At 32.8% G+C, this 27,490-nt stretch overlaps 2 protein-coding genes across 6 annotated transcripts in view; one reads left to right on the top strand and one right to left on the bottom strand.

Moving 5' to 3' along the window:
* LOC412763 (cardiomyopathy-associated protein 5) overlaps positions 1-27,490 on the bottom strand; it is a 69,683-nt gene that overhangs the window by 16,157 nt on the left and 26,036 nt on the right. For 3 of the 5 annotated variants that reach the window (XM_006561660.3, XM_006561661.3, XM_006561662.3), the window contains exon 2: positions 1,510-1,933. In XM_006561660.3, the coding sequence (XP_006561723.2) occupies positions 1,510-1,852 (343 nt within the window). In that variant the 5' untranslated portion in view covers positions 1,853-1,933. Of the gene's footprint in view, positions 1-1,509; positions 1,934-5,545; positions 5,778-6,000; positions 6,112-27,490 lie in introns of those variants that run through there. The other 2 variants (XM_016913976.2, XM_016913975.2) reach the window with 2 other exon arrangements.
* The window catches only part of LOC100576902, a 74,014-nt gene continuing 63,764 nt past the window's right edge, over positions 17,241-27,490 (top strand). Inside the window, exon 1 of the mRNA XM_026442832.1 lies at positions 17,241-17,358. The gene's annotated coding sequence lies outside the window, so the exon portion shown is untranslated. The remainder of the gene's footprint in view (positions 17,359-27,490) is intronic.

The raw sequence follows: 27,490 nt of genomic DNA, 5'->3' as shown, positions 1-27,490 counted from the left end.
GTAATAATTATTTCTACAATGTTTTGATTTGCTTTCGAATTCTGTGCAAATACTGTTTACCTTGAAAGTACAATAAAACTATCTAAAACTTCGATCTGATAATGAAAAATTTGCATCATTCCCTCGACGTCCATTCCAATGTGCAACAACTCGTTCGATTTTTATTCGAATTACACTTTCGAAGAATTTGAATTGTTGGAATCCGATTACAAATTTTCCTATTAATTCTTTCCTTTCCTTCAGAATTTTTTCAAAAGTCCAACAACAAGCCAAAGTTTCGAAATTTAATATTTCTTAATATTTGCAAATTTTTTTTCAAAAACTCTCCAACAGCTCGACAAAAAAGAATCCAAAGCATTAATCTATATATATATCGATCATTTACCCATCAATTATCGATTATACTTAAAATAATCAAACGGAAGAAAGAAAAGCATGAAATTTCAAAGTTTATCAGTGGAATCTCGACTCGATCAAACCAACTCCCTAAATCGAACCATCCTCGTCCAATCTAAAGCAACGAACCCATTCGTTCACGATCCAAACCGATGAATTATTCATGGAACGCGCGCGAACGAAATTTACGCGATTCCCAAGATCGAAACGACGAAATTCTTGGTTATGCGAATAGATTACGGTTTGCATCCGGATTTGTTGAGCGCGAAGTCGAGGAAAAATGCAACACGTTCGCTTTTTGTCGCGGAGGAATTTTCTCCGCGCTGAAAGGTAAAAGCTTGTGGCCTCCGCTTACGTAAAGTGTTTCCTTCCTTTTTCGCTCTTTTTCGCCTCTCTCGTTCCAATGTTTTTTCAATGATCTCTCTCTCTCTCTCTCTCTCTTGGGAGACATGTGGAGAAAAATTAATAGAATGGGACGAGGGAAGCGAACGAAGATAGCGAGTTTAAAAGGTTGTTGATCGTTGATTGGGTTTTTTTTTTTCTTTTCTTTTTCGTTTGCTCGAGAGAGGATAGTTGGTTTACGAGAATTTATGATAATTGGATAATATTCGTTTGATATAATGTTGAGTCGTTCTGTTTCTCTGATTTTGCAGAAGTAATATCAATGTTTATTCGACTGTGGAAATTGTATACTTGTTATTAAAAAAAAATTAAATATCTGTTTTTCTTTCTTTCTTTTTCGTTTCTTAATGAATAATCATTATTCTTAAAAAATTAATAGATTTCATTCGTAGATATGAAAAAGCAAGTGTTTCAATTTTAAGGAAAAAAATTACGTAGAAAATTTTCATTATACAATCGAAGATAAAATCTTTTTAGAAGAAACGTATGTCGTACATTCCAATAAAATTTCAATTATGATTCTCAATCGCATATCAAATTTCCCCATCTTGATCATAATTATCCCGCATAAAATTACAATTTTAATCATCGATCATATTATTATATAAAAATTCTAGATTAAAAATATCGATAATTAAACGGTGGACAAGAAATTTTTTAATTTTATATTATCTATGCCGAAATCGAATGAAATATTCCCCGTTTACTCACCGTTAATCTGCACGCTGGTCGCGCTGTTGTTAAGGAAACTGGCATCGTTGTTGTTTCCATTTCCATGGACGCCGTTCATTTTCGGCTCGACCACGGTCTTGTCGTTGGTTTCGGGCAACTCGATCTTCGTCTCGGTCCTCTGGTGATGAGGATCGGGACTGGTCTTTCCGGGCTCGACATACTGTTGGGAGACGAATTGGGCCCGTTGATGGCCGTTCTCCACGGGACCGCCCTCCGACTTGTGATCCAAGGTCACCTGTTGCTGCTCATCGTTCAGCCGCGACTCGGCCGCGCAATCATCGCTGGCGAACGCCGGATTATCTATACCATCCTCCGTCGACATCTCTCGATACGCCTCGCCGGAAACTGCTGGACCCTCACGTGATCACCGATCACCCGGTATCGACTCTCATGCGTCTCGATTCTGTCGAATGGAAAAGTTTGTGGAGATTAGAATCGAGAAGATCGAAGATCTTGTTTGGAACTTTGAATCGATTCTCTCTTGACTCTTGATTGAAGAGGAAGAGAATCGTGAATCATTTGGAAATCTCGATTCTCGTATTAACTCTGTGTATTAATTCTGTCGAATGGAAAGATTCATAGAAATGAGAATCTAAAGAAATGAAGATGTTTGAAGATGTTTGAAGGTTTGGAAATCGACTCCTTAGGTGTCTTGATTTTGTCGAGAATTGGGGGCTCGAAAGAAAAATTTCTGGAGATGTTTGAATAGAACTTTGGATCGATTGATATATTTTATTGTGAAGATGAAAATTGTGAAAATTTTTCGAGACGTTTGGATCTTTGAATCTTTTTAGAGATGTTGTTTCATGGTAATATTTATTCTAGGTTTTTCTAGATTTTTATTAAAAATTAATGACTTTTGATTGTACGTTTGGAGTTTATTAATAGAATGTTGTTCCTTTGTAGAATGGTTTATGAGATATTTCAATTGTACTTCTTTGTTGATTAATTTATATTGAAAAAATATATATATATTAATTAATTTTTAGTAGAAATTCATGATTTTTCTTTAGATATGTATAGTTGTGAGCTGAACTATTAAGGTATTTGATATATTAAATGTTTAAAGAATTTTATATTGAATTTTTGCTATAATAAAATACCTATTAAAATATTGTATTTTATTATCTAGGATATTATTTATTTTTTGTGTTAATTATCTTGTATTATAATTTGGGTTATAAATTCTTATTCGCTGTTCTTTTCTTTTTCTGAAAAATTTTATTTGGATATTTTAATTATACTATAAAGATTGGAAATATCTATATATATATTTAGATTGTACAATATAATGATCGATGGTGTGGCAGTAAAAGATATCCGTTTCATCTGATTAGATTGATTTTTCTTATCTTATCTCATTCTGCCGATGATGCGTAGAAAGAAATCAAATCACAAAGAAAGGAAATCCATTAATAAATGGTATTGATGTTGAACGTTTCGTTTTTTGAAAGGTGAATAATGAAATATGATTGCTGGAAAATATACATAGACTAATAATTCATTTTTTTTATTTATTCTCAACTTATAATGAGTTTCCTGTTTCGGTTTTAATTAATTTTATTATTGAAGCAACATCATTAAAAACTATCGACTTAATTGTAATTAATTCTGGACATGAAAAGAAGAAAATCATACCTTATAATAAACCAATAATTAAAATATAAAAAAATTTGATTTATTACAATTTAAATTAAATATCCTCTATCTTTATTTAAATTCTTTATTTAAATGTTTTCAGAAAAAAACATTTTATTCTTATTCATTATCATATAATTTTCTTTCTTATGTATTCTTTCAATTTTATCTTCATTCATTATTCTTCCATTAATTTAATTAATCGTTTCAATTCAAATACTCGAGAAGAAAACATATCTCAATTTTATTCAACCAATTATCATTCTTTCAATTTAAACAATTTCAAAATTGTTTAGAAATTATCTAAAAAATTATACCTTACAATAAACAAATAATTAAAATATAAAAAAATTTGTTTTATTGCAATTTAAATTGAATATCCTCTATCTTTATTTAAATTCTTTATTTAAATGTTTTCAGAAAAAACATGTTATTCTTTTCTTCATTATCATATAATTTTCTTTCTTGTGTATTCTTTCAATTTTATCTTCATTCATTATTCTTCCATTAATTTAATTAATCGTTTCAATTCAAATTCACTCGAGAAGAAAACATATCTCAATTTTATTCAACCAATTATTATTCTTCCAATTTAAACAATTTCAAAATTTTATTTTTCTTCGCTATCGTTATTAATTTCTTTCTTCTTTTTTTTTTTTTTAGAGAGAATATCAGTGTCAGCTCCACTTTTTTTTTTTTTTTATCAGAAGAATCAGTGCACCGTGATTCCACGCTTGAACGAGGATATTCCCCGATATCGGAAACGCATTTCGCAGTTTCCGTTCGTTCGTCGAGCGAGCAGCTTCTCGGTGACCGATTTCGGATCGTGGTGTGTAATTTATAGCCGGAGAAACTGGAAGTAAGTCGATCCGATTATTTCTGCTGATGAAATTCAACGAGCGGGATCGACGTGTGATCGATCGAATTTTCCATGCTCGTTACGTTTCGTTTGCCAAATGGAATTTGCAAATAAATCTTTTCACTTGCCACAACCAGAAAAAATATTCTTTTATACGTGATTTAAGGTAGTTATTGATTAAACTGTGATTGCGCCGTTTGCTTTGCAAAATTTTTCATATCAAACGATCGATGAATGGGATTGAATTTCAATTTTCCGTTCCTTTTTGAATCTCTTATTGTATTTCTGACGCGATCAATTATAATAATAATAATAATAAAAAAAAGAATTCTCTTATCGTTCATCGTTACAGAAATCGTTCGTTTGCCTCGTATCGTCGTATTGTCATTGTTAAATTAGTGAAATGAGAAGTAATGAAACTGTTTTTCACGTTCGTCGAATTTTAATTATCTAATGGAATGGAATATTTTAATTATTTAATGGTACACGCGCGTTAAGCTAATTTTTTTAAATTAAAAAAAAAATATTATCTTTCAATACGTGAATCAAGGACGCATTTCTTCAACTGTAAATAATACGTATTCACAACGCGTAGTGACAGAAAAGTAGAAAATAATTATCGGACAATTTATCTCATCTTGACAAAAGATAAAAAAATTACTTTAAATATTTACGTGTATATGGCATTTATAGATTCGAAATGAAATTCGTTACTTTTCAAAATTTTCATTTCGATAATTTTTGTCTCAAATAAAAAGTCAAGGCTCGAAGGGTTATTGCGGGATTCACAGAATCGCGTTTATTATTATAGCACGCGTGCAACCGCATAGCTCGTATTATCCTGAACGCTATATATAATTACACACTTACACCGTTCTTGGCCACGGTGTTTGTGACCACGCAGTTTTAATTAAACCGCATTATTTTTTCCCCTCTCTTTTCTCTTCGTTCCCTACCGATAATCCACTAGATAAGATTTTCTAAATTGAGAACAGTCACTCGTTTATCACCCATAAGAATAAGGGAATCTCTAAGGGATTAGACTGTTTAAGGTTTGTTAATTAATTCCAGCTTCTTCGTGTAATCGCAACGATTATCGCAGAATTATTCGATAATAATCGTTCTACAGTATCATTCGATGAACAGAAATTAGGGAATTGAAAATAAATTTTTAACGCTTCGAATTTTTCTCCTCGAAAATTTTGCAAACGAATAATTTTCTTTCCTTCGTATTTATCATTTCTATTATACTTTAAAATTTTTTGCTCACAAAAACAGATAAGTCAACACGGGTAAAATTAACGATAACGAATATCTAAATAACTTGAAAACAATATAAATATGTATTTTATATTTTTCTATCAAATTTTGAATTTAGAATTTTCCATTCCTCTTATGAAACTGTGTAATATTAATTTCGTAGAAAGATGGAATGAAACTGTAATGTAGAAACAAATAATCGAGGATAATTATTAATTGTTGAAACGAAAAGAAAAAAAAAAAATTGTTGCCACTCACCGAATTTCAAAAATTACCATTTTTCCTCCATAACGAAGCAAAATTTTGGATCTTTTGGAAACGATATATTAATCTTCCTCGTCACAAGAACCGGGATCAAATGCGGATATTAACGTCACTTCGTCGCAATGACGTCAGTGGTCGAAGCAATTTTGAAAACTTCGCACGAGATGAACGAGGCGGACACGAGAACCGTGAGACATTTACGCCTCTCTGCGTCTTCCATTCCACGTATTCTTATCTTCTAAGCGACATTGTTTTTTTTTTGTTTTTTCTTCTTTTTTTTTTTTTTTCGAAGCGATTTATCTTTCGATTCTTTATCGCAATATGCATAATTTATATTATAATTGCAACTTGTGTCGTAATTACGGAATTTTCGAGGAACATTTTACAGTGGAAAAGAAAAGGCAAAATCCAATGTAAATATTACGAGTGTAAATATTAAATATACATACTTTTTTGTATTCCTTTTCTTGGAGAAAAGAAAACACGAGAAACGAAACTTGAAACTCTCCAGTTATCCTCTTTACATACTTCTTCCCCAAGAAATTATATTATTAACATCTATTATATTCGATCGATAATGAAGGAAAGAAATCTCCGAAAATTTTAAATTTCTAATCTTTCTAGAAAAAAATGTCTATCAATCTATTTGATAAGATTATAACTCCCCAATTAAAAACTTCACGCGTTCGATTCAATTCGGGTTATCTCCGATTATTTGTTCAATGTAAACATCAGTTTTTAAGTACTGAAATTTTCAAGAATTCACGTTGCCCAAGCTCCTCGTATCCCCCCTTCCATCGTATCCTCGCCCCCTCCTCCCTTGAGCGGGAGTCACGGCCTCCCGCCCGTTTTTTTCTCTTCCATTTTGGTGAAACGTCGCGCCAACGAAAAAGGGCCGGGACAAAAAAGGGAGCGGGATAAGTTACGGCTCCTAAAAAGCCGCCTGTGCGAGCCGCGATCTTTGTCTCCGTCGGTTTACCCCTTTCATTATGACAATTTGAAAAAAAAATCATCGCGGATTAAACTCCCGTTTTAATTTGAAAGAGTAAGAATAATTTGACAGATCTAGAACCGTAAATAGAAACTTTTATATCCATTATTCCTTTATCTAAAAGAAAAGTTGTGTGACGTAGAAAAGAGAGGAGAGATAGAAAAAAGAAAACGAGATACGATTTGATCCACAATGATGCAAAAGTTAAAAAAACTACGATGAAAATCGTTTCCTGGTAACTTGTTTCTGGCGTACTCTAGATCGAATTTAATATTACGTTGCACGGAAATTTCTCTTTGTTTCGGCCGAAAAAAAAATTTCTATGACGCCGGTACTTCCTGCAGCAATAAGGGAGAGAGATGAAAAATTCTCGCCATTGGGATGTACAGGGTGGCCCGGTTGAATTGGCGAAGATATCGTCGTTTTGGATTCGTCGTTTCTCATTTCGATTTGAAAATGAATTGAAAATGTTTCCTGCAAAGAGGCGATTGAGACAATTCCTTTCTTTTGTCCTGCTGGAAAGGTTCCGGCTTGGAGCTTGAAAACTATCGTCTCGATATCGAAAGTGGATGGAAGAAAGCGTAGGATCAGCATTACTGAGAAGTTCCATATATAGGGGGAAACTTAAAATTGAGAGTGTTTTTCGTATTTTTTGTTGTATTGAAATAGGGAGATAATCGTTATTCAATTATATATTTTTTCTAATTTTCGTTGATCGAAATTTTTAAAAGAGATCCCTGTACTATATTCTATCTTCCTTTTTTAAATTTCTTTCAATCGTTAAAAATACACTTCGTGGTTTAATCTCTGATAATATCTCCTCCAAAAGCATCGTCACCGCCATCTGCCGATAATCTCTCCACTTTCTCACGAATTATTCAATATTCAATCAATAATCATAACTTCCAATCGATCAATCTCTTCTCCGTAAAACTTTCCAAATATTTAGTGAAAATTGCACTCGCATCAAACTTCAATTTCTAACCTCTAAAATCATATTCGCAGATATCGTCACGCCATCTGGCGACAATTTATCAATTTTTCCACGAATTATTCATCGAATAATCCAATCACGATCGTAACTTCCATCTTTTGCGATCTGTAAACCAATAACACCGCTGCTGGACGTAACGTGGCGCCATCTGGCGACAATTTTCTACTTTTTCTCAAATCGTCCAATCAACGACACGTTCCCGTGAACTGTTATCAATAATCGTATCATCGAACGTAACATAACCGCCATCTGGCGGCAATTTCTCTTGCCATTTTACGTTCGACATGTTTCAATCTCTAATCGCGACTTGCGAGACACCCGGTAGACCACGGTCAGACGGTCGGCCGTGTTGGCGCGTGTACGTGTAAACGTTGCAGGCATATACTGCACCGAAAGCGGTTGACCCTGAGAGAGGCAGGCACAAAGGACTGATTCACCCCGGGGCCAGAGTGGAGTCCTCTCCTCCAGAGAGGAGAGCTCGCGTTCACCCAGGTCGAACCTCGGTCGAACCTCTCCTCCTCGGCTCCTCTCCACAAGTGACATAATCCAGCTGGATCTGGCCGCCGTTTTCGATTTAACCGCCTGCTCATCGTAATTGGTAACGTAATCGCGGATCATGATGCCACGGGTTAGAGGTCCAAGAGACCGGGTCCAACCGAGCTGGGAAGATCGTTCGCGAGTTTCTTCTTCTGATGGAGGAAGTCAGCGAGCCGAGAGAAATCGAAACGTTTGATACTGGCCGTGTTTTATGGCTTCCAATTAATTCGAAGGCTGGGATTGAATTTCTTTTTTCTGAATATTTTGTAAAGAAGAAATACTTGTTGCAATATTTTTGGATTGGAAATGTAAAAGAGTTAGAAATCTTTCCAAGAGTGAAGTATATTATTAATTATCGTTTTCAAAATTCAATCAAACTTTACTATATAACAAAATTGCAATCGAAAATTTATGAAATAAATCATTTTTGAGAAAGTAATAGAAGAAAGATCGTTTGAATTGAAGTCGGTTCGCGAAATAAGAAAAAGAAAAAAACGATTCGAGAATTCGCGACACGCACGAGCGGATCTCCCGTCGAAACGTGCCAAATTTCCGCGAACGATCGACGCGTGAAAAGACTAACTAGAGAGAGAGAGGAGGGAGAGAGGGACACGCTAATAGAGCGTGGTTGAATTTCGGTTTCGTTCGATGGCGGTTGGTATGCATAGATAATGCGGAAAAGTTGCGCAAGGTTTTCCTGTCGATTACGATCAAGGTGAAAGTCTTCGAGTTCGCCAGAGCGAAACGTTATCAATAGGCGGACCTCGTAAATTGCAGCCAATGTCGGGCTGCAAGAATGTCCTTTAACGAGGAAATCGTTTCGAGAATCTCGAAATCGTTAGTTTAGGGGGATAATGGTTCCTCCTTAACGAGGCGATTCCTCCTTAATTCGCCATTGTTGTAGTGTAATTGATAGCAGTCTTTGTGAATTTTGATCTCTTTTTGTCTCGCCTACGTGAAATTTTTCATTTACTTTCCGATCGATAATCGTGGATATTGGATTCTGGAAATTAAAAATATCTTTTGAGATCGTGCATTGTTTAAAGTATTTTATAATTGAATTTTTGTTAGGTTATTTTATAAGTTTATAGGTTAATCAATTAAAATTAAAATAATTAAAAAATAAAATAATTAAAATTTTCAAACTGTTACTTTGTATATCTAAGTTTTAAATTATTTGTACGATTGATGGGGTTACAAAGCATGAGTTGAATACTGAGATAAATTGGTATGTTAAATACAATTTAAAAATAGTTTTATTAGAGTTCAATTTAAATTTTGTTGCAGCAAGAAATTGTAGTGAATCTCTGTAATAGTTACAGATTAATGAATTTTTTGTTGGACTATTAATATTAATATTTCTTTTATTATATCCTTTGTGTGTATATAAAATTTACAAATAAAATTAGTAAATTTTGTGTTCTTGGAATTTCATTTCGAAGAAGCGATATCCTGGTTCCGAAGGTTCGATCGATTTCATCGACCATTTCCATCGACTTTATCTCGAACCACTGGTTCCGCTGCTAGAAATAGAGGATTGCGTATGCAAAGCGGCTGGATTTTGTTTTCTTCAACGTTAAACTTATAATCTAGTCGAGTTTTATTCGTTTCTAAACGAGCGCCTCGATTTCTGCACAAAATCCTTCATTTCGTAATAGTCTATAAATCGGTATTTTAAATTGCAAGAAGCCATATTCTGTTCAACATAAAATTTCTCTTGAAACATTCTGTACTGAATTTCAAACAAATCTTGTATCTTGATTATATTGAAAAAAAAAAAATTAACAAATCAATTTATCATTTGAAAATATTAACTCAAAAATTTTTTTTTAATACAATTTTTCACAGAAATAAAAATTTTGTTCTTCCTTTTAAATATTCCTTATTTATAGTTGACAGTTTCTCAGATCTGCTTTAAGCTAACTGATTCTATTTTTAAATCGTTTCTTCAATCTCAATTGAACCTTCTTATTCTTATTCTTTCTAAGAATAGATTTTTAAACTTATCATCATTCTATTTCTATTATTTCAATTTTCTTTTTTATAAATTATTTTCTACATCAAGCGAGCATCCCTTACTTTCCTTCAAGAAAATTTCAACCTAATTTCGCCTTCATCTCGGCGAATTGCGAATTTAATTACTGATCGAATCGAAAGATTGTAACACGCTCCGCATCGAAATGAAATTTTTCTTAATTAACGGTCGTTGGACAAGCTTGAGTAAATGTTGCGCCACAATGAAATTTTGTATCACGCCTGTATCCGCCTGTGATTAACGCGCAAACAGAGGAGAAAAGATTCTTCGGCTTCTATTATTATCGATGCCGGGAAATAGATTCGGTTCGAACACGTAATCCTCAGCACAATGTTATTACAGCAATAAAATTGGAAGATGCGCTTTAAAGAGTTCCATGTTTGATGAAATTAATTGTGTGAAATTATCTATCATTTTTTTTTCTTATAGAATTTATTTAAAAATAACAAGGATGCAAAATTCTTATTTATTTAAACGATCTCCTCTCCTTCATGAATTTCTTTATTTCGATAAAATAAATAACTTACTTTAATTTATTTTGAAACACACGAATTTTCATTAACTTTATATTTAATAATATTCCTGTTTATTTTTATCTATTTTCCTCCTTTTGTTCCAACAATGAATATTATTTAAAAGATGCTCATTTATTCGATCACTCATTCGATATTAAACAATCTTCATCGAAGATCTTTTAATTAATCTCAAATTGTCATTTATTTGAAAAAAAAGATCGTACGGGAAAAAAATTAATAAATTTTCAAAAGGAAGAATATTCGATCACTGATAAAGAAAACTTCATTCCATTTTTCCTTTTTTTTTCCTCGTCTCGTAAATAAGCGAAGTGAATAGGAGACACGCCTCATAGGAGAGGAATCCTAGCGATGCTGAGTAGCTGTTGAATAAGTGACGTAACTTTGGATCACAACGAAAGAAAGCGAAGGCGTTCAAGCGTTGCACGAATGGACGCGCGTGCAAAAATGTCGGATCGCATTGTCTCGCGTGCTGGTACGGGCGAGAAGATCTCGTCGTACCTGAAAGATCGCGACTCGATCCGCTCGATAAATTACTCGAGCAACGAACTCATCTATGGATATATAAAATAAATAAGACACACTCGAGCTCGTTGAAACGAAAGAGAATAGAAACATTGTGTCTCGAAATTTAATAATCCTGTATATTTATTATTCAATGTAATTTTCTCTAAAAAATTCTTTTTTCTTAAGCAAACTTTTAATTTAAAAATTTTTAGAAATATTAAATATTAATTTTAAAATAATTATTCTATCATTTGATTTTTCTCTCCCAATAAACGGTCAAATAAAAAAAGAAAAAGGAATCGAAAAATTACACAACTTAAGAAAAAAAATAGGAAATAGAATGTCTCTATATACAGCATGAAGAAATGAAATGAAAAATAAACCGAAAGAAACTAAAAAATTTCAAATCGAACGAGAACGCACAGAATCCAAAAAAAAGTAAGAATAAGTAATTCCACTGGAAAAAGAAAATTCTATGAAAATTCAACCTACGAAGAAAAGTACACAAAGAAGGATAAAAAAGAAAAGAATAGGAAGACAACGTGGACGGAAAGCAAGCGCGATTCCGGAATGGCGAACCATTCCATTACACGAAAAGATAATTCCGTGATCCTCCTGCGAGGGAGCATGGGACCCTCATCATTCGAGAAAAGGATATTATCTTACGCGAATCCGGTATTATTATTAGACAAACCGAATGCCGTAGAGAATGACCATTAGAGAAAACGTTGGAAACGCGACTGTATCCTATCCACCCTTTTCCTGCCCGCCCATGCACGCACGCACACGCATACACGGAGCGAGAGAATGCTACGATCGTTTCGCACGCAATTACACGATCCGTCTTTTGGCGCGAGGCGAAACGCTGCCGAGAGATTCGAAACGATTCCAAGAAGATTCTGTTTTAAAACGTTCCGCCAATCTGGAGAGATTATCGACAGCGAGAAAACAAGGCGGAAACTTGATCCTCCAAGTCAGTGGTCACGCCATTTTGATACTATCGTTTTCTTTTTTCTTTTGGAGAGATGATTTATGTTCTTAGATCTTTTTTTTTTATGTGGTAATAAAAATTGTTAAATAATGTTAAATAGATCAGGTTGGGTTAAATAATGTACGTAAAGTATTTATTGTTATTGAAAATTAATAATGAATATCAATATCTTTGACATGGAACTTTTAACATTCAATTCGTGAAATTATTTTGATATTTGATTTAATTTTGTCGACAAAATTCCTTACTTTTCATTCAGTTTAATTACTTATATTAAAGAAATTATATGTAGAATTGATTTATTTATTAAATCAAATATCAAAATAATTTCACGAATATATATTATTATAATTATAATATATAATTATAATTATATAATTTAATATTATAATTATTAATTATTTATATTAAAGAAATTATATGTAGAATTGATTCATAGTTCCTTTTCTATAAAATTATTTTTCTATACAATTTTTTCATCCATTCTTGTGGAAGAAAATCGTCTTAATAGATACGTATTCTTCGTAAAGGTAACGTCAAAGTGCGGATCGATCACGACGGGATAAACGCAGAAAGAAAATCCCTAGGAATCCGTAATTACCGGTATTGTTCGAGCGCGAAACTTCGGTTTACCTCGAACGCGCACGAACCACCGGTTACAAACCATTGTATGCTTAATTACAACCGTCGTAACCGTTCAATTTCATGCTGTTTCCCGATAACACGACCACCCTATTGTGCATTACCCTCGGATAACGATGAAAAAAACCGTGATATCTTTCTTTTCTCCTTTTTTCAAAAGTGTGCCAGACGCGCTTTTCAATTCCTTCGAGCGACGTTTAATTTAAACATTTTAATTTCTCCAACGAATATTCATAATTTCCCTCCCTCGATTTTTATCTCTCTCTCTCTCTCTCCTTGGATTCGAAATGATTTACAAGCCGTTCGTTAAATACGCAAATACGAGATAAACATGGTATGTCGATGATATTTTATTTTTGCTATTCGACGGTTCGGATAGAAAAATTCAAAGATAGCCGGAGCCTCGAAAAAAGCTGCTCTACCGGTTTCAAATTATGTGCGGCAATCGATGCACATAGTTAATCGAGGTTATCTTTTGTGCAATAAAATTTAGGGGGGGGAGGAAAAAGAAGAGAGAGAGAGAGAATTGTATGAAATTTTGTCGCGAAAACTTTTGAAAAATATTTAAAAGTTTGTTGTCTGAATCTTGAATCGATCATCGTGAGTGAAATTTTCTCAAATATTTCTTCCATTCGAAGCAGCATTCCCTCTTGTTTCGTTTTCTAATAATAAAATATTATTTTATCAAACTCGTATCATTTTTTCAAATCGAGCCCTTCAATTAACATATCGATTTCTAATCGACGATTTCGAGGAAAGCATAAGGAGAAAAGTAAAAGCGGTGAAAGCTTGGAAATAACAAGTGCTCTAATATGAGATGTGAGGGGAGGGGGAGGAGGTATGAAAGTTTGGATGAAGGAAAATTTGGCCTAATGAGGGGGTTTGTGTGTTAAAAAATTAGTGTGTGCATAAATTACGCGTGGCCAAGAAGACGGAACAAAGTTTTACGCGGTTATGTCGATGCATTGCATGATGCAACCGTGCTCTGGAGAATTTCTTAAATGTCAGATGGTTAACCGTGGTGCATTCGATTCGTCCTTCCTTAAAATCATTCTTCCATTTTCCGTTTGAAATTCGTCTTCTTTCAAATCTGACGATCTTCGAATAGATTCGCCATTTCGATTCTGTATCCGTTGTATATTTCTGTTAAATAATACTCTTAAGTATTATCACTGTTATCCTTCCATTTTAATTCCAATTTTATGCTGTAAGCTGTAATCTCTTCTAATCGATCAAATTTCTAGGTTTATTTCTGATTTGGATTGAAATTACAAGTAAAAAAGTTTGACTTTTCGATCTGATATCTTCTCTGAATTTTTTATGAATTTGCGGATATTTAGATTTCGTATCATTTTTATAAGGAAATCATTAAAAATGATGATTTATCGTGGAATTTTATTGCAAAAATGTTCAGGAAAAGGATAAACAAAATATTTAAATTAAAAATACTTGTTATTACATTTACAAGATAAATATATATATATGTATATATATGTACGTGTAATTCAAGGTCCATTTGTTCTGTTAATAAAGAAACATAAATTTGCATAAATAATAGATAATTATATAATATTGAATAAATATACAATTTTATCCTCTGACATTTCTTCCTACAACCTTTCAAATCTTTCCTCTGCCTACAATCCTTTCCAATTATACAACGAATTCACTACAATTTCTTTTTTTTTTTTTGTCTCTCTAAAGTTTCCCTCTAATAAAAATACAAAATATAAAAATTATCCTTAATCGAACGTCCATTTTCCAATAAATAAATCAATCGAACGAATCTTTTCCAATCACGGAAAGAATTTTCCGACATAAAATGACGATAAAAAAGGAAAAAAACAATAATCTTTCTCGCAAATTTTGGAATGAAAAAAAAATATATAAAATAAAATTTCTCCTTTAAATATCATATTCTAATGAATAAACCGATGGTTAACACACTGTAGTGAATCGTTTCGAATGACCTTTCTACGGCACGAAGAGCGGCCGACAGCGGGATGATGATGATGATGATGATGATGATGATGATGATGATGATGATGATAGTGTTGGAGTTTGCAAGGCGCATCCTCGCGAATCGACAAACCTATACTCTTGCAGAGGAAGGGGATCTGTGTTACCCAAGATACTTTACTTTCTACATTCCACGGGAGACAATACGTACACCCACGCAACTTGCCCGTGTACCTGTCTCCGCGCGCTAGAATTCCTCTCCCCAACCATTTCCCTCCAAGTTTGATCAGGCAGATGTTTGCCAATTTCGGGAGCGATACCGTTCTCGTAATTGAGAACAGGGTTATTGGAGTTTTGGGGCGATTGTTGTTGGGAATCCGGTTTTGTTGGAATTTTAATGAAACTCTGCATGGATGGGATTTTGGCTTTCGGTGAAAAATGGATACGAGGAGGGTGGAAAAGTTGGACTTAAGTTTAGTGAAAAGCAGGGAGGATGAAATTATTTTACATTGAATTTGGAAAAGGATATCGAAGATTTGAATGGAAAATGAAAACGAGGAGGGTGGAAAAGTTGGATTTAGGTTTAGTGAAAAGTAGGGAGGATGAAATTATATTATTTTACATTGAATTTGGAAAAGGATATTAAAGATTTTAATGGATGAAATTTTAAATGAAAACGAGGGAGGAGTGGAAAAGTTGGACTTAAGTTTAGTGAAAAGCAAGGAGGATGAAATTATATTATTTTACATTTGGAAAAGGATATCGAAGATTTTAATGGATGGAATTTTGAATGGAAAATGGAAATAAGAAGGATGGAAAAGTTGGACTTAAGTTTAGTGAAAAGTAGAGAGGATGAAATTATATTATTTTACATTTGAAACTCTCCATGGATGGAATTTTGGCTTTGGATAAAAAATGGATACAAGGAATGGAAAAGTTGGACTTAAGTTTAGTGAAAAGTAGAATGAAATTATATTATTTTACATTTGGAAAAGGATATCGAAGATTTTAATGGATGGAATTTTGAATGGAAAATGGAAACGAGGAGGATGGAAAAATTGAATTTAGGTTTAGTGAAAAGCAGGGAGGATGAAATTATATTATTTTATATTGAATTTGAAAAAGGATATCGAAGATTTTAATGGATGGAATTTTGAATGGAAAATGGAAACGAGGAGGATAGAAAAGTTGGACTTAAGTTTAGTGAAAAGCAGAGAGGATGAAATTATATTATTTTACATTGAATTTGGAAAAGGATATCAAAGATTTTAATGGATGGAATTTTGAATGGAAAATGGAAACGAGGAGGGTGGAAAAGTTGGGCTTAAGTTTAGTGAAAAGCAGGGAGGATGAAATTATATTATTTGGAAAAGAATATTGAAGATTTTAATGGATGGAATTTTGAATGGAAAATGGAAACGAAGGGGGATGTGAAAGTTAGATTTAGTGATAATTATATTATTTTACATTGAATTTGGAAAAGCATATCCAAGATTTTAATGGATGGAATTTTGAATGGAAAATGGAAACGAGGGAGGAATAGAGTTGGATTTAAGTTTAGTGATAATTATACTATTTTATATTGAATTTGGAAAAGGATATCGAAGACTTTAATGAAACTCCATGAATGGAATTTTGAGTGAAAAATGGATAGGATAGAAAAGTTGGATTTAATGATGGAAGATAGAGAAGTTTGTAGAATAAAATTATATTATTTTACATTGAATTTGGAAAGGAATACACAATACGGTTCTTCAAAAAAAGAATAATATGGAGGAATAGAATTTAATGGAATTAAATTATATTTTTTTAATATTTTTTCTTTTTCAAAAACATAGTTCGATTCCTTCTGGATGTAATAGTACTCTGCTAATCTCCGACACTTGGATTGTAGGAAGACGGATGTATAAAGTTTCACGTTAATGACATAATCAGATCATATCTTTGAAACGAACGAGCAGCTTTAAACAAAGCAGGAAATTCCAACAATATTAACACTTTTTCAAATAATAATAATAATATAAAATTATCAAATAACACAATAAGAGGCACAAATATTTTTAAAATCCACCAAGATTAATATAAGATTTTTAAAACGCGACATGGAATTATATACGTCGAGATAGACGCGTATTCCACTTGTAAATACATATAAAATGTCAATGTATTCATTGCATGGTCAAGTCTATCATTCAAGAGATAGAGGCAAGGACTCGAAGTTCCGGTTTTATGGATCGTGTTATCGACATTGAATCATCTGTAGGGAAAAACTTCATTTCAATACTGAATGTTAAATTTATTTACACGATACGCGAGATAAATAAAACGCCGTCCATCATGTTGAAAAATTATTGCAAATAATAAAATCATTCTTTGAATTTTTTCCATACTGCTTTCCATACGTTTATAATATTTATAATACAATTAAAATTTTTATAGATTTTTAATAAAAGAATGTTGAGCATATACTGATATAATTGTTACGCTCTGTTTCAGAAAACGAGAGGATTGCGTGTAACTGAGAGTGTGACAGAGAGAGTAACTGTGAGTGACAATGTGTGGCTGATGTACAGTATGCAAGGATGAGATTGAAGAAGAACGAACGAACAACACGTTTGGTGAGTGGAAAAGAAATATTTTAAAAAATATCAATTGTTGATCTATAAATTCTTCTAGATTCTAAATTTTCTTCAAATATATTATATTTTAAATATCTATGGAAAATGTAATTAACTTGATATGTAAATTCTCACTTTTCAAATTAACTTTTAATTAAAAATTAAAACTGGAGAGAGGAAAGTCGTTCGATTCTAGCTTTGACAAATTTATTATCGAACGGATGCTGAAATATCACGGCGTACGATCGAGCCTGTTAACGGAATCGCAACCTCGGAATTCCGGTTCGTTCGAATTAACATACGACGACATGGAAAGGCTTGGAATAAACCTCGATCGATCGACTTCATCCGCGACAATAATCTCCACGCGAGATTTAACTGCCTCACTTTCCCTGATAATTAACTATAAACGTGTATCGGACAAGGTGAACCTCGAACGATTAATTTCGTTCTCTTCTCTTCCTCTCATTTCATCGATTGTCTTCGATTGGATTAAATCATTGCTCCTTAGAGAGGATCCAGTGATCCATATTTAAGGTGTCGGTTCTCTATGATTGGTTAGAAGAAATTATAGCTCTTACTCGAAATTTTGTTATTAGAAAATAAATTAAACAACAGCTTGAATTTTTTTCTTTTAAGAATAGAGATATAATACTTCAACGTCTTTGATTTTCGGCCAAAAAAATTTCATGAAATTTCTTCGAGAAAATATTTAATAATTATATCGAGGAGTGTAATGTCATATATTTTGCAATGTTTCGATATCGGGTAGAAGAATCGAGTTCATACGATGAAAGTTTTTCTGGTGGAAAGTGCCGTGGGTTATCGATGACCCACTGAATGGAGAGTTCAATCGCTATCTCCGAGTGAAATTTCTTAAATTTGCAGGACCAATTTTCACGGAAGCGTTAAATAATTGCGATAACTCGATTACCAAGGGGAAATTCTTTCAAAATTGGGTTGAATTTTACTACTAAAAATTCCAACTGCTATTTAATCCAGTGAAATAATTCGTTCGAAAATGAAATCGAACGATTTCCTATCTAATAATATTATTCTTCTTACGTGAAAATTATCTTAAACGAAAGTTTAACGAACGGTGAAAGCCACCGTTCCACCAAGCGAATGAGAAACGTTACGCTCGAAAAAGATGTTATTGAAAATGAATAATCAACACGTTGCTCTATAGAAATCTAACGAAACGAAACGAAACGAATCATTGCCCGAAATAATCGGCAATCTTCCCTCTTCCTTTCATTTCGATGAATTACAATTACATAATTTAAAATTATTATATCAATCACGTTTGATTTATTTCACGCCGATTTGTAAATCGTATACTTTTATTTTGCAAAGATAAAAAATAAAAAGCTGAAGAGGTATATTGTCTTATTGGAAATTTTAATTAATCTTAAAAAAATAAAGATGTAATATTAAACGTGAAAAGAAAATTGATGAAAAAGGAAAAGAAAAGAAAAGAAAAGAAAAGAAAAGAAAAAAGAAAGAAAAAAAAGAAGAAGAAGAAAAAAGACGGCTTTCATGCCGTTGTAAATACTTGTAGACAACGTTGACAGTTTATTGTCGCAACGTGTAATGAACTGGTCGTTGAAATCACCGGTTGCTCGTCCACCATGCGTTAAAGTCACCGAACAACGTCGAAGCGCGGAAATTATCTTTGACGAGGCCGAAGACAAGCGATGAATTACAGCAGCAGCGGTAAGAAATGATCAAAGAGCTGATTCACACGCTTACCCCCTTGGACATTGTTATAATTAATATATTGAAAATTACACGTTGAAACTTCCTTTACAATTACCTATTATAAACCGTTAACATTTCCTCGTATAAACCAGTAGTAGATTGACTAAACGTATATATCGTATTCTAGCTTTTCAATTATTCATTTACGCGGAATTGGGATTGTTTTATACGATTGAATTCTTTTGAACGATTTAGAATTCCCGTGATTAATTATTTCTTGAGAGAATTTTTGTTTTAGATTTTTTTTTTTTTAATAGAATCAATAACGGATAAAAATTTTTTGAGGCGTTTTAAGAAAAATTTCTATCGATCGGGATATATTGGATAAAAACAGAGAAATTGAAAGTGTAAGTTAAGTATCGTTAAAATTAACACGTGTTGTAATAGTGTTTTGGAATGACAAGAATATTTTCGAGCGAAAGTTGTGGACGAAGATTTAAGATGCGTCATAAAAATTAATAAATACCACGCATAAAATCTTATTGTTTATTAATTACTGTAACAAATGACTTTTGAAAAGTTTAAAATCCACGCTCTTTCCACACGTTATTCCCATAATAAAAAAAGTTTTCTCAATCCCGAGACACGGAAGCTATTTGAGGAGATTATCTGCATTTCTAGCAAACGCGATCTCCCCCTCTCCCCTCCGCGTTTCATCCTTGAAACGTAATATCCCGAAGAAACGGAATAAAACGTAGAAATCTAGGTTATCGAATTCTCGTTCTACTTGAAAACGAGTCTACTTGGATCGGCTCTGAGATTTTCTTGGTCTTACGTAACTCTAGAATGAAGATAGGATAATCGCGAGAATAAATCATCCGACAAAAACAGAATTAATTTCACGATAATTCATTCCTCGTTCGGAGGAATGAAAAATATATCCATGGTATATTTCTTTTTTTAGAATCGACGCTTCTTCTTTCTTAATATTCCTTATAAAAGATAACGTCGAATACAATATCGAAATAACGATTAAAATTTATATAACTAACCTCTTATTCAATTCTTCCGACGTAGAATTAATCATCAGAAAAAAATCGTCGAAAAAAAAATAAATATATTTATACTCTCACAATCCACAATACTTAAAACTTACTCTCGATTTTCAACATATATATATTCTCTGCTCGATCAATCAAGAGAATATCAATTTTTTATCTCAATCACAGGATAATCACAGGATTCATCGTTTTCCAATTAAGTAATTTCAAATTAAGCAATTTCCATTAATATTAATCAATCATGATTCATCTTTTTCCCCCCTCTAATCGTTTCTCTCGCAGAATCTCTTGAAAAGAAATAAATATTCTTTCCTTGATTCGTCTCGTCGTCGATCGATCGATAAAACGATCGATGAAAATATCGACCGAGCAAGGGATACAAATTATCGACGAGATATCGAAACGAGACAATGGGTGGAGAGTTAACGGGTTCGAAAGCGCTCGTTTAATTAATAGTTGGTTGGAAGAAGGGGACAACGGAGACACGAGGCGGCCGATAATTTCACGGAGCTGATTTAACGCAGACAAATCGGAGTTGTGGTTGTTTCCAGGAAGAACGGGTTCCCCTCCCTTTTTGCCACGGAACCGGTATCTCGCTTCAGGATTACGTTTATCGGGAAAATTTTATCCCGAGGAAATTTATTATGCCGCCGCTCCATTCTCGCTCCTCTCCCCACCTTCATCCCGTTTTGCCTCTCTGCCGATCCGATGATTGAGTCGTGAATATTAATTGGAATTATATTAGGGGGCTCAGGATGGATTCGATTGTTTCGACAAATTATTTCGAAAAATTTCCTTCCTTCTTTCTACGCTTTACGTTTGTTTGTTTGTTTGCTCGTTCGTTATTAAGCGTTTTACGATCGAATAGAGATGAACAGGCCGGCAACAGGCACTTGCGGTGGCAGGATCATTAAATTGAAAATTTAATGCCCGTGCTATTAATATTAATTTTTTCATTATACTTTTTACTTATTTGTTGTTCTTTTTTTTTTTTTTTTACCAAAGAATAGATTTGTACTTCCTCTCTTTCCTTTCTTTCGTCTTTTATTTATACGTCGAATCGAATTAATTACTTACTTATCCCAAATTTCTTCTCAAAATATTTAATACAATTCGTAAGGCGATATCCGGAAATAGAATGAAACGGAATCTCTTAAAAATTCCTCTCTGAAAAAAAGAAAGGGAAGAGAATGAATTTCTTCGAGTTCGTCGAATGGCGGAGGATTTAAGGAGAGGGGAGAGAGTCAGGATCAGCCAGGATTTTCTTCGCGGGTAAAGAGAGAGAAGGGAAGGGAATCATATTGAATCATCGTCACGCACGATCACCCCGAATTTTTTCCCATATCTTCTTCCAGTCCTCTGTCTGCCTACGTGCTTCACGCATGAACAATATGCGCCGGTCATAAGCATGGACGTGCGTAAGCCTTTCGACCGTATAAATAAATATACCCTCCCTTTTTCGTTTTGCTCGTTTTCATTCGTGTGCAAGAGAGAAGGAAAGGAAAGAAGGGGAAGGGGAGAAAGAAAGAAAGAGAGGGAGAGAAGAAGGGAAAAGAAAGAAAAAAAAGTGGAAAAAGGGAATTCGCATTCCACCCGGTTTATGCACACACAGCCGCCGAGAGTAGAACTATTTTTGCCGAGGAAAAGTGCAACGCTCAACCTGCGTTCAATATGGCGCATGGCAACAGAACTTGTTTTCTGTTGTGTTGTGTTTGCCGTCCTCTTTGCACGCCAAGTTTTTAAATTTACTTTCGATCTCGAATCATTCTTCTCGGGATAATCGAGATAAGTTATTCGGTTTCTAAAAGAAAAAAGAGTTTTAAAAGTGGCGGGGTAAATGGAGGGAAAGAAAAAGGAAAAATGGGAGATGAAAGTGAGGTTGGTTGGGAAAAATCGATGAGATTGAAAAAAAGAATTAAATAAAAATATTGGACAGTTTTTAAAATGGTTATCGTCGCATTTAGATATCTCGAAATAAATATGATTGTCTCGAGAAATAATGCTGGAAAATTTCTTTTCTAGATGAAATGAAAACGATATGTAAAATTAATTTTTTGTAATAGAATTAATAGAATTAATCGATTAATGGGAGATGAAAGTGAGGTTAGTTGGAAAGAATCGATATGCTGGAGTTGAAAAAAAGAATTAAATAAAAATATTGGACAGTTTTTTAAAATGGTTATCGTCGCATTTAGATATCTTGAAGTAAATGTGATTGTCTCGAGAAATAATACTGGAAAATTTCTTTTCTAGATGAAATGAAAACGATATGTTAATTTTTGTAATGGAATTAATCGAATTAATTAATCTAGAAATTCTGATATTCTTTGTAAAGAAATGTATAATTTATTCTTGTTCGATTTTGAATATGTGTTATACAATTGTAAGATAGAATTAAAAATTTTAACAATTTTAATCATTTCGAATTTTGTCATTAGATATTATATATTAGATACGAGAAGTAATTTCGACGAATTTTCCTGAGAAAAATCTTAGAGATTTCAGAAAATTTTAAAAACGAATCGTCACTTTATTTTCTCTTGCCTTCATTATTTTAATTAATTAATGTTATTCCATGCGAATAAATGAAAACGTTCGAATTAATCGTAGAATTATATTAATTTATTATATTTCCTTTTCAAAATGCTAGTTTTCCTTTTAAATTAAATTCCGTTTCTAATTGCGACGCTGATCGAGTTATTTTCGAGGCGGCATGCGTGGCTAAATGTAACGAAGGTTGAATTCTTTCGATCGAATCGGCTGAAATCGGTAATTATGCGCACACTCGTTACTTTGTTTAGATTCTGTTCACCGTGCACGCACACTTTTGATATTCGAATGATGATGATTTACGACCAATATTTTCCCCTCCGTTAAAGTTCTCCGATTCTTTTCCCCTTCGATCGAAATTAATTTCCTCGATGAGAATTAACGGGATTCTCCGTTTCGATTTTTCAGAAGCCTTTGATCCTGCATAAAACAAAAAGATTCAGTAAGAGAAATTCAGAATTCTGAAATTCTATAAATTTGCGATTGTAAAGATTGAAAAAAATATATTTTTTTTTTCAATATTATGTCATTTGCGAGTACAGAGAGAGGAAAATAATGAAGATAAACGTTTTCCTCGCTTAGACAAAAATATCGATTATCGAGCAAACGGCAAAGCGAGAAAAATGAGATGTGAATGGATGAAGATATTTAAGTAGCAGCTCATAGAAATCGTGATATTGCAAACAGATGGAACAATAATTTTTCTCGAGATGACATCATATGCATAAAATTATATTCCCTCCTTTAAATTATTTTATATATTATTTAGAATAATTTTTTCGAAAACTATTTTATTATTGATTAATCGCACAAAATTATTTTTTTTTTAATTTATTCTTCTCTCCTATTGTTAAAATAACTACAGAAATAAAATTCCTCGAATGAGTATCTTTTTATCTTTTCGTACAAATCTATTCTCTTATTATTATTACTTCAATCATCATTTCAAAGCAAATCAATTCGATCAGGCTGAAGGATATATATTTTCAGGAAAAATGAAAAAGTTCCCCCTTTAAAAATTAAATTGGTTATTTAGCAAAAGATACCAGTCAATAAAATCGAGATTAATTTTCAATTGTTCGCATCTAGACTAGTTCCTGTTTGCGCGCATTATCTCAGTACAGTAGATCATTTCGAGAAGATGGATCGTAATAGGTTGCAATTGAAATTAACAGCTTCGTACGTGTGTTGGTGAAATACCCAGAAGGTTAACGAGCTGGAATAGTCTATAATTTTAATTAAATCGCGATTATTGTGCGGAGAAAACGGTTTTAATCAATTCGTTTGGAACGAATCACGAACCTTGGCGTGTCGAAACGCGCGCATATCGATTAAATTTTATTATATCGCGATTCGACATCATCTTGAAATTTTTCCAAATTTTTTTATTCTTTCAAGATTCCTTCAAGATTGGGAAATATCGGATTTAAACATTTTTTTAAGCCCCGAAATTTAGGAAAACTTTTCGAAAAGTTTTCGAATATTCAAATTTTAGAACTTTTTGGAGGATTTTGAGATTCCAGATTCTTTGGAAAATTAAAAAAAATATTAAATTCTGAATCTGTGCAATTTTTAACAACGTGGAAATATAGATTTTTTCAAAATTTTAGAAACTTTTGGGTTCTCTCAAAATTTTGGGACGGATAGATTTTTAAAATTTCAGAATTTCTGTATTTTTCTTTCTCTACGACCGATCGCAAGGCGAAAATTAAATTAAAAATAAATCTTTGTCTCTGAAAATCAATCAATTGTCTAATGGTTTAAAATGATTATTTATTTTTCAATTTTTAAATTACAGAAGATTTTATGTTTGTTTATAAATATTTTTTTTTTTTTTTTTTTTACTTTATCTCTTCAAGAATTAATAGGTTTTTATTTCAAATTCTATTAATACAACGAATAAAATATAATTTTTTTTTAATTTTTTTTTTTTTCTTTCTTAGTCAAAGTGATTAATATGGAAATCGATGCAGTTTGTCAAGAATTCAGATATCCAATTAGTTACGTCAATTAGATATATCCTGCTTACTGATTCGAAACGATGTCCTGCGTACGTTTCAAGAATTTCCCTTTTAAGTTTAATCCGATGCATTCGTTTCTCATCGACTCATCGAATTATCGCACAGTATTTTTTACCGTTTCTAGCTTCTGCTTGAAAAATCCGCGTTTACTCATCACCATCAAGTTTCCTTGATACTGACTTGTATAGTTCCAAGAACAAAGTAGATAATAAATCTTTTTTTTATTACAAAAATTCCAATGACTAATCCCGATTACGGAATTATTTTTCAAGCTTACTTACTTAATTTTAAATATTTAAAAAGAGATATTTCAAAGATAAATGAAAAATTCCTTCCTAAAGATATCAATAAAAACCCAATTATTATTACCAAACATAAAAATAATATCCGTATATTCGATGATGAACAGAAGAAATTCATAAAGATTTTTTCATAAAAATCTTATATATCATCGGATTGAAATAACGATTTCTAAAATAGCACCAAAGATGAATTTAAAAGAAAAGGACGAAAAAAAAAACGATCTCGAATATCAAATCGATTACCTTTGTCTTCTCGCTCTCCAATCTTCGAGAACACGCTCCATCCGACATTCTCATACTCGCGGCTCGATGTAAACATCTGGAAACACGATTCGCGGACAGAATTCTTTGCCTGTCGAGGGAGATATTCGAGAGAACATCCGATACAGAGACAGAAACCGAGCAACCCGGGGACCCAGGCTGGATCGGTTTGATTAGAAAGTGGGACACAGGTAGACACACTGTGTGCCGGTAGCTCGCTCGCTCCAGCCCCCCAGGGTCCTTGCCGACCCACACACATCCATCGCGCGCACACAATCGTCTACCCTCGCACATCTCAAGAACACGCGTGGCTACGAGTGTGCGCGCGCTTGCTCGTCGGTGTGGGTCCGCAATATGGCCGCCTCCGTAATATAGAGGAGTAAATATGCGAGCGTCATGTACCAGGTGGTTCTTGAAACATGTGATACCACTTGCTCTCACGATTTTTTCCTGTCATTTTTATTTTGAAATTGTGTTATTTTCTTTATAAAGGGCGAATTATTTCGAGTGAAGTGCGATATTCCGATATGCTTGCAATTTTTTTTTTTACTTTTTATTTCGTTGTGAATGTTCTTTCTTCCTTCTTTCTTTTAAAAAAAAAACGGGTGATTCGTTAAATTTTGTTCCTTGCATGGATATTGAATTATCTTAGTTTTTGGAATATTTTTACAATATTCTTTGTATATGTTCTTATCTAGAAATAAAATATTTTAATTATTATTTTTAGTTTGAAATGGTGTGTCTTTATGGACAAATTATTTCGAGTGTTTGTGTAATTCTTTTTTTATTTTTTATTTTGTGAATCTTATTTTTTCTTTTAAAAGTTTTTGATTTACTCATATGGTAAATTTTGATTTATCTTAATTTTTGGAATATTTTTACAATATTCTAGATCATATTTTAATATCAATTGCGTTATTTTTTGAACTTCTTGAAACGATGTTTTCTTTTTTTTATTTTAGCTACTTAGAACAATTTATTTAAAATTTTTTTAGAATCTTTTATCCAATGGAAAATATTTCAACGTGTCTAAAAGAAACGTACGATGTTGAAATATGACGCTGACAACATTTTATATTATTCAACAATACGTTTCAATATTTTATTCATTTTTTTTTTTCTTTTTTTTAAACGATGCACCTGAAACGAGGTATTTCAAGAATATTTATTTGCATGGCCATAAGAGATGGAAATCGAACTTGTAATTGCATAGTTTTATCGCGAACACAATGACTTGGAGTCGTAATTTCTCGTTGAATTATTTATTGCGAAAGTCGTAGACGCGTGTAGCGAATCTAAGGACCCAAACACGATTGCGTCGCGCCCGTCGATATCGGTCTAATTATTATTCTCATGCACGCGGAAAACTCGGCTTTTTCTTTGATCATTGGTGAAAGTCGCATTGTCCACGAAATTATTGCCCATATCGAGTAGGTGTTCTTGTAAAATCGATATAATAGATATCGGATAAAAAGAATACATTTTGACCCGAATATATTCCAGAAAAAGAGAAAAATATGAAATCGTTTTTCGATTAATAACATTTTCAACGAATATCATAATATTTAAGATACTATAGAAATCTTAATGACATCTTTTGGAATGATTTAACATTTTTTTTTTTTTGAGAGTATCAATCAAATTTCGAAACGAGAAAATATTATATCTTGATAGAAAGTTGAGATTAAGAGTATTCTATCCTAACTGTGTCAAGAAATTAGTTGAGTTAAGAAATTCAATTTGCAAATAGATTAAATAACTTGTTTAACAATAACGAGACTTTCAACGATTGAAAAATTTGCATGGACGATACGTTATCGCTTTTCGTTTTATCACGTACAAAAAATTATCATCATAATCATGCATTTTTTAAATTATGATCGCATCAATGATATTTTTCTAAGGAAACGGAATAAGTAATTAAAAAAAAGAAAAAAAATATATGTGTTTCTCAAAAGCCACCAGTATAAAATCCAATATACTTTGCTCTAGACACGTTTAAATGAAAAATGAAAAAAGAATTTCAACTTTGATGTATGGTTCAAGTTCAGAGTTTAAGTTCTAACCGCCCATATATTCCATCCACATTTCAACACGCTACATCACACAGTGTTTCCACGATGAATGGTTCTTAAATTCCGGACACGGTATATTTCTTGACACATTCCAATCCACGATCTCTGTGCACACATTATTGGCTCCGTGACAAGTAGAGCTTAACGCACGTGTATATTTT

Source organism: Apis mellifera, linkage group LG9, assembly GCF_003254395.2.
Source record: "Apis mellifera strain DH4 linkage group LG9, Amel_HAv3.1, whole genome shotgun sequence".
Taxonomy (NCBI): Eukaryota; Metazoa; Arthropoda; class Insecta; order Hymenoptera; family Apidae; genus Apis; species Apis mellifera.
This window is presented reverse-complemented; position numbering and strand designations above follow the sequence as displayed.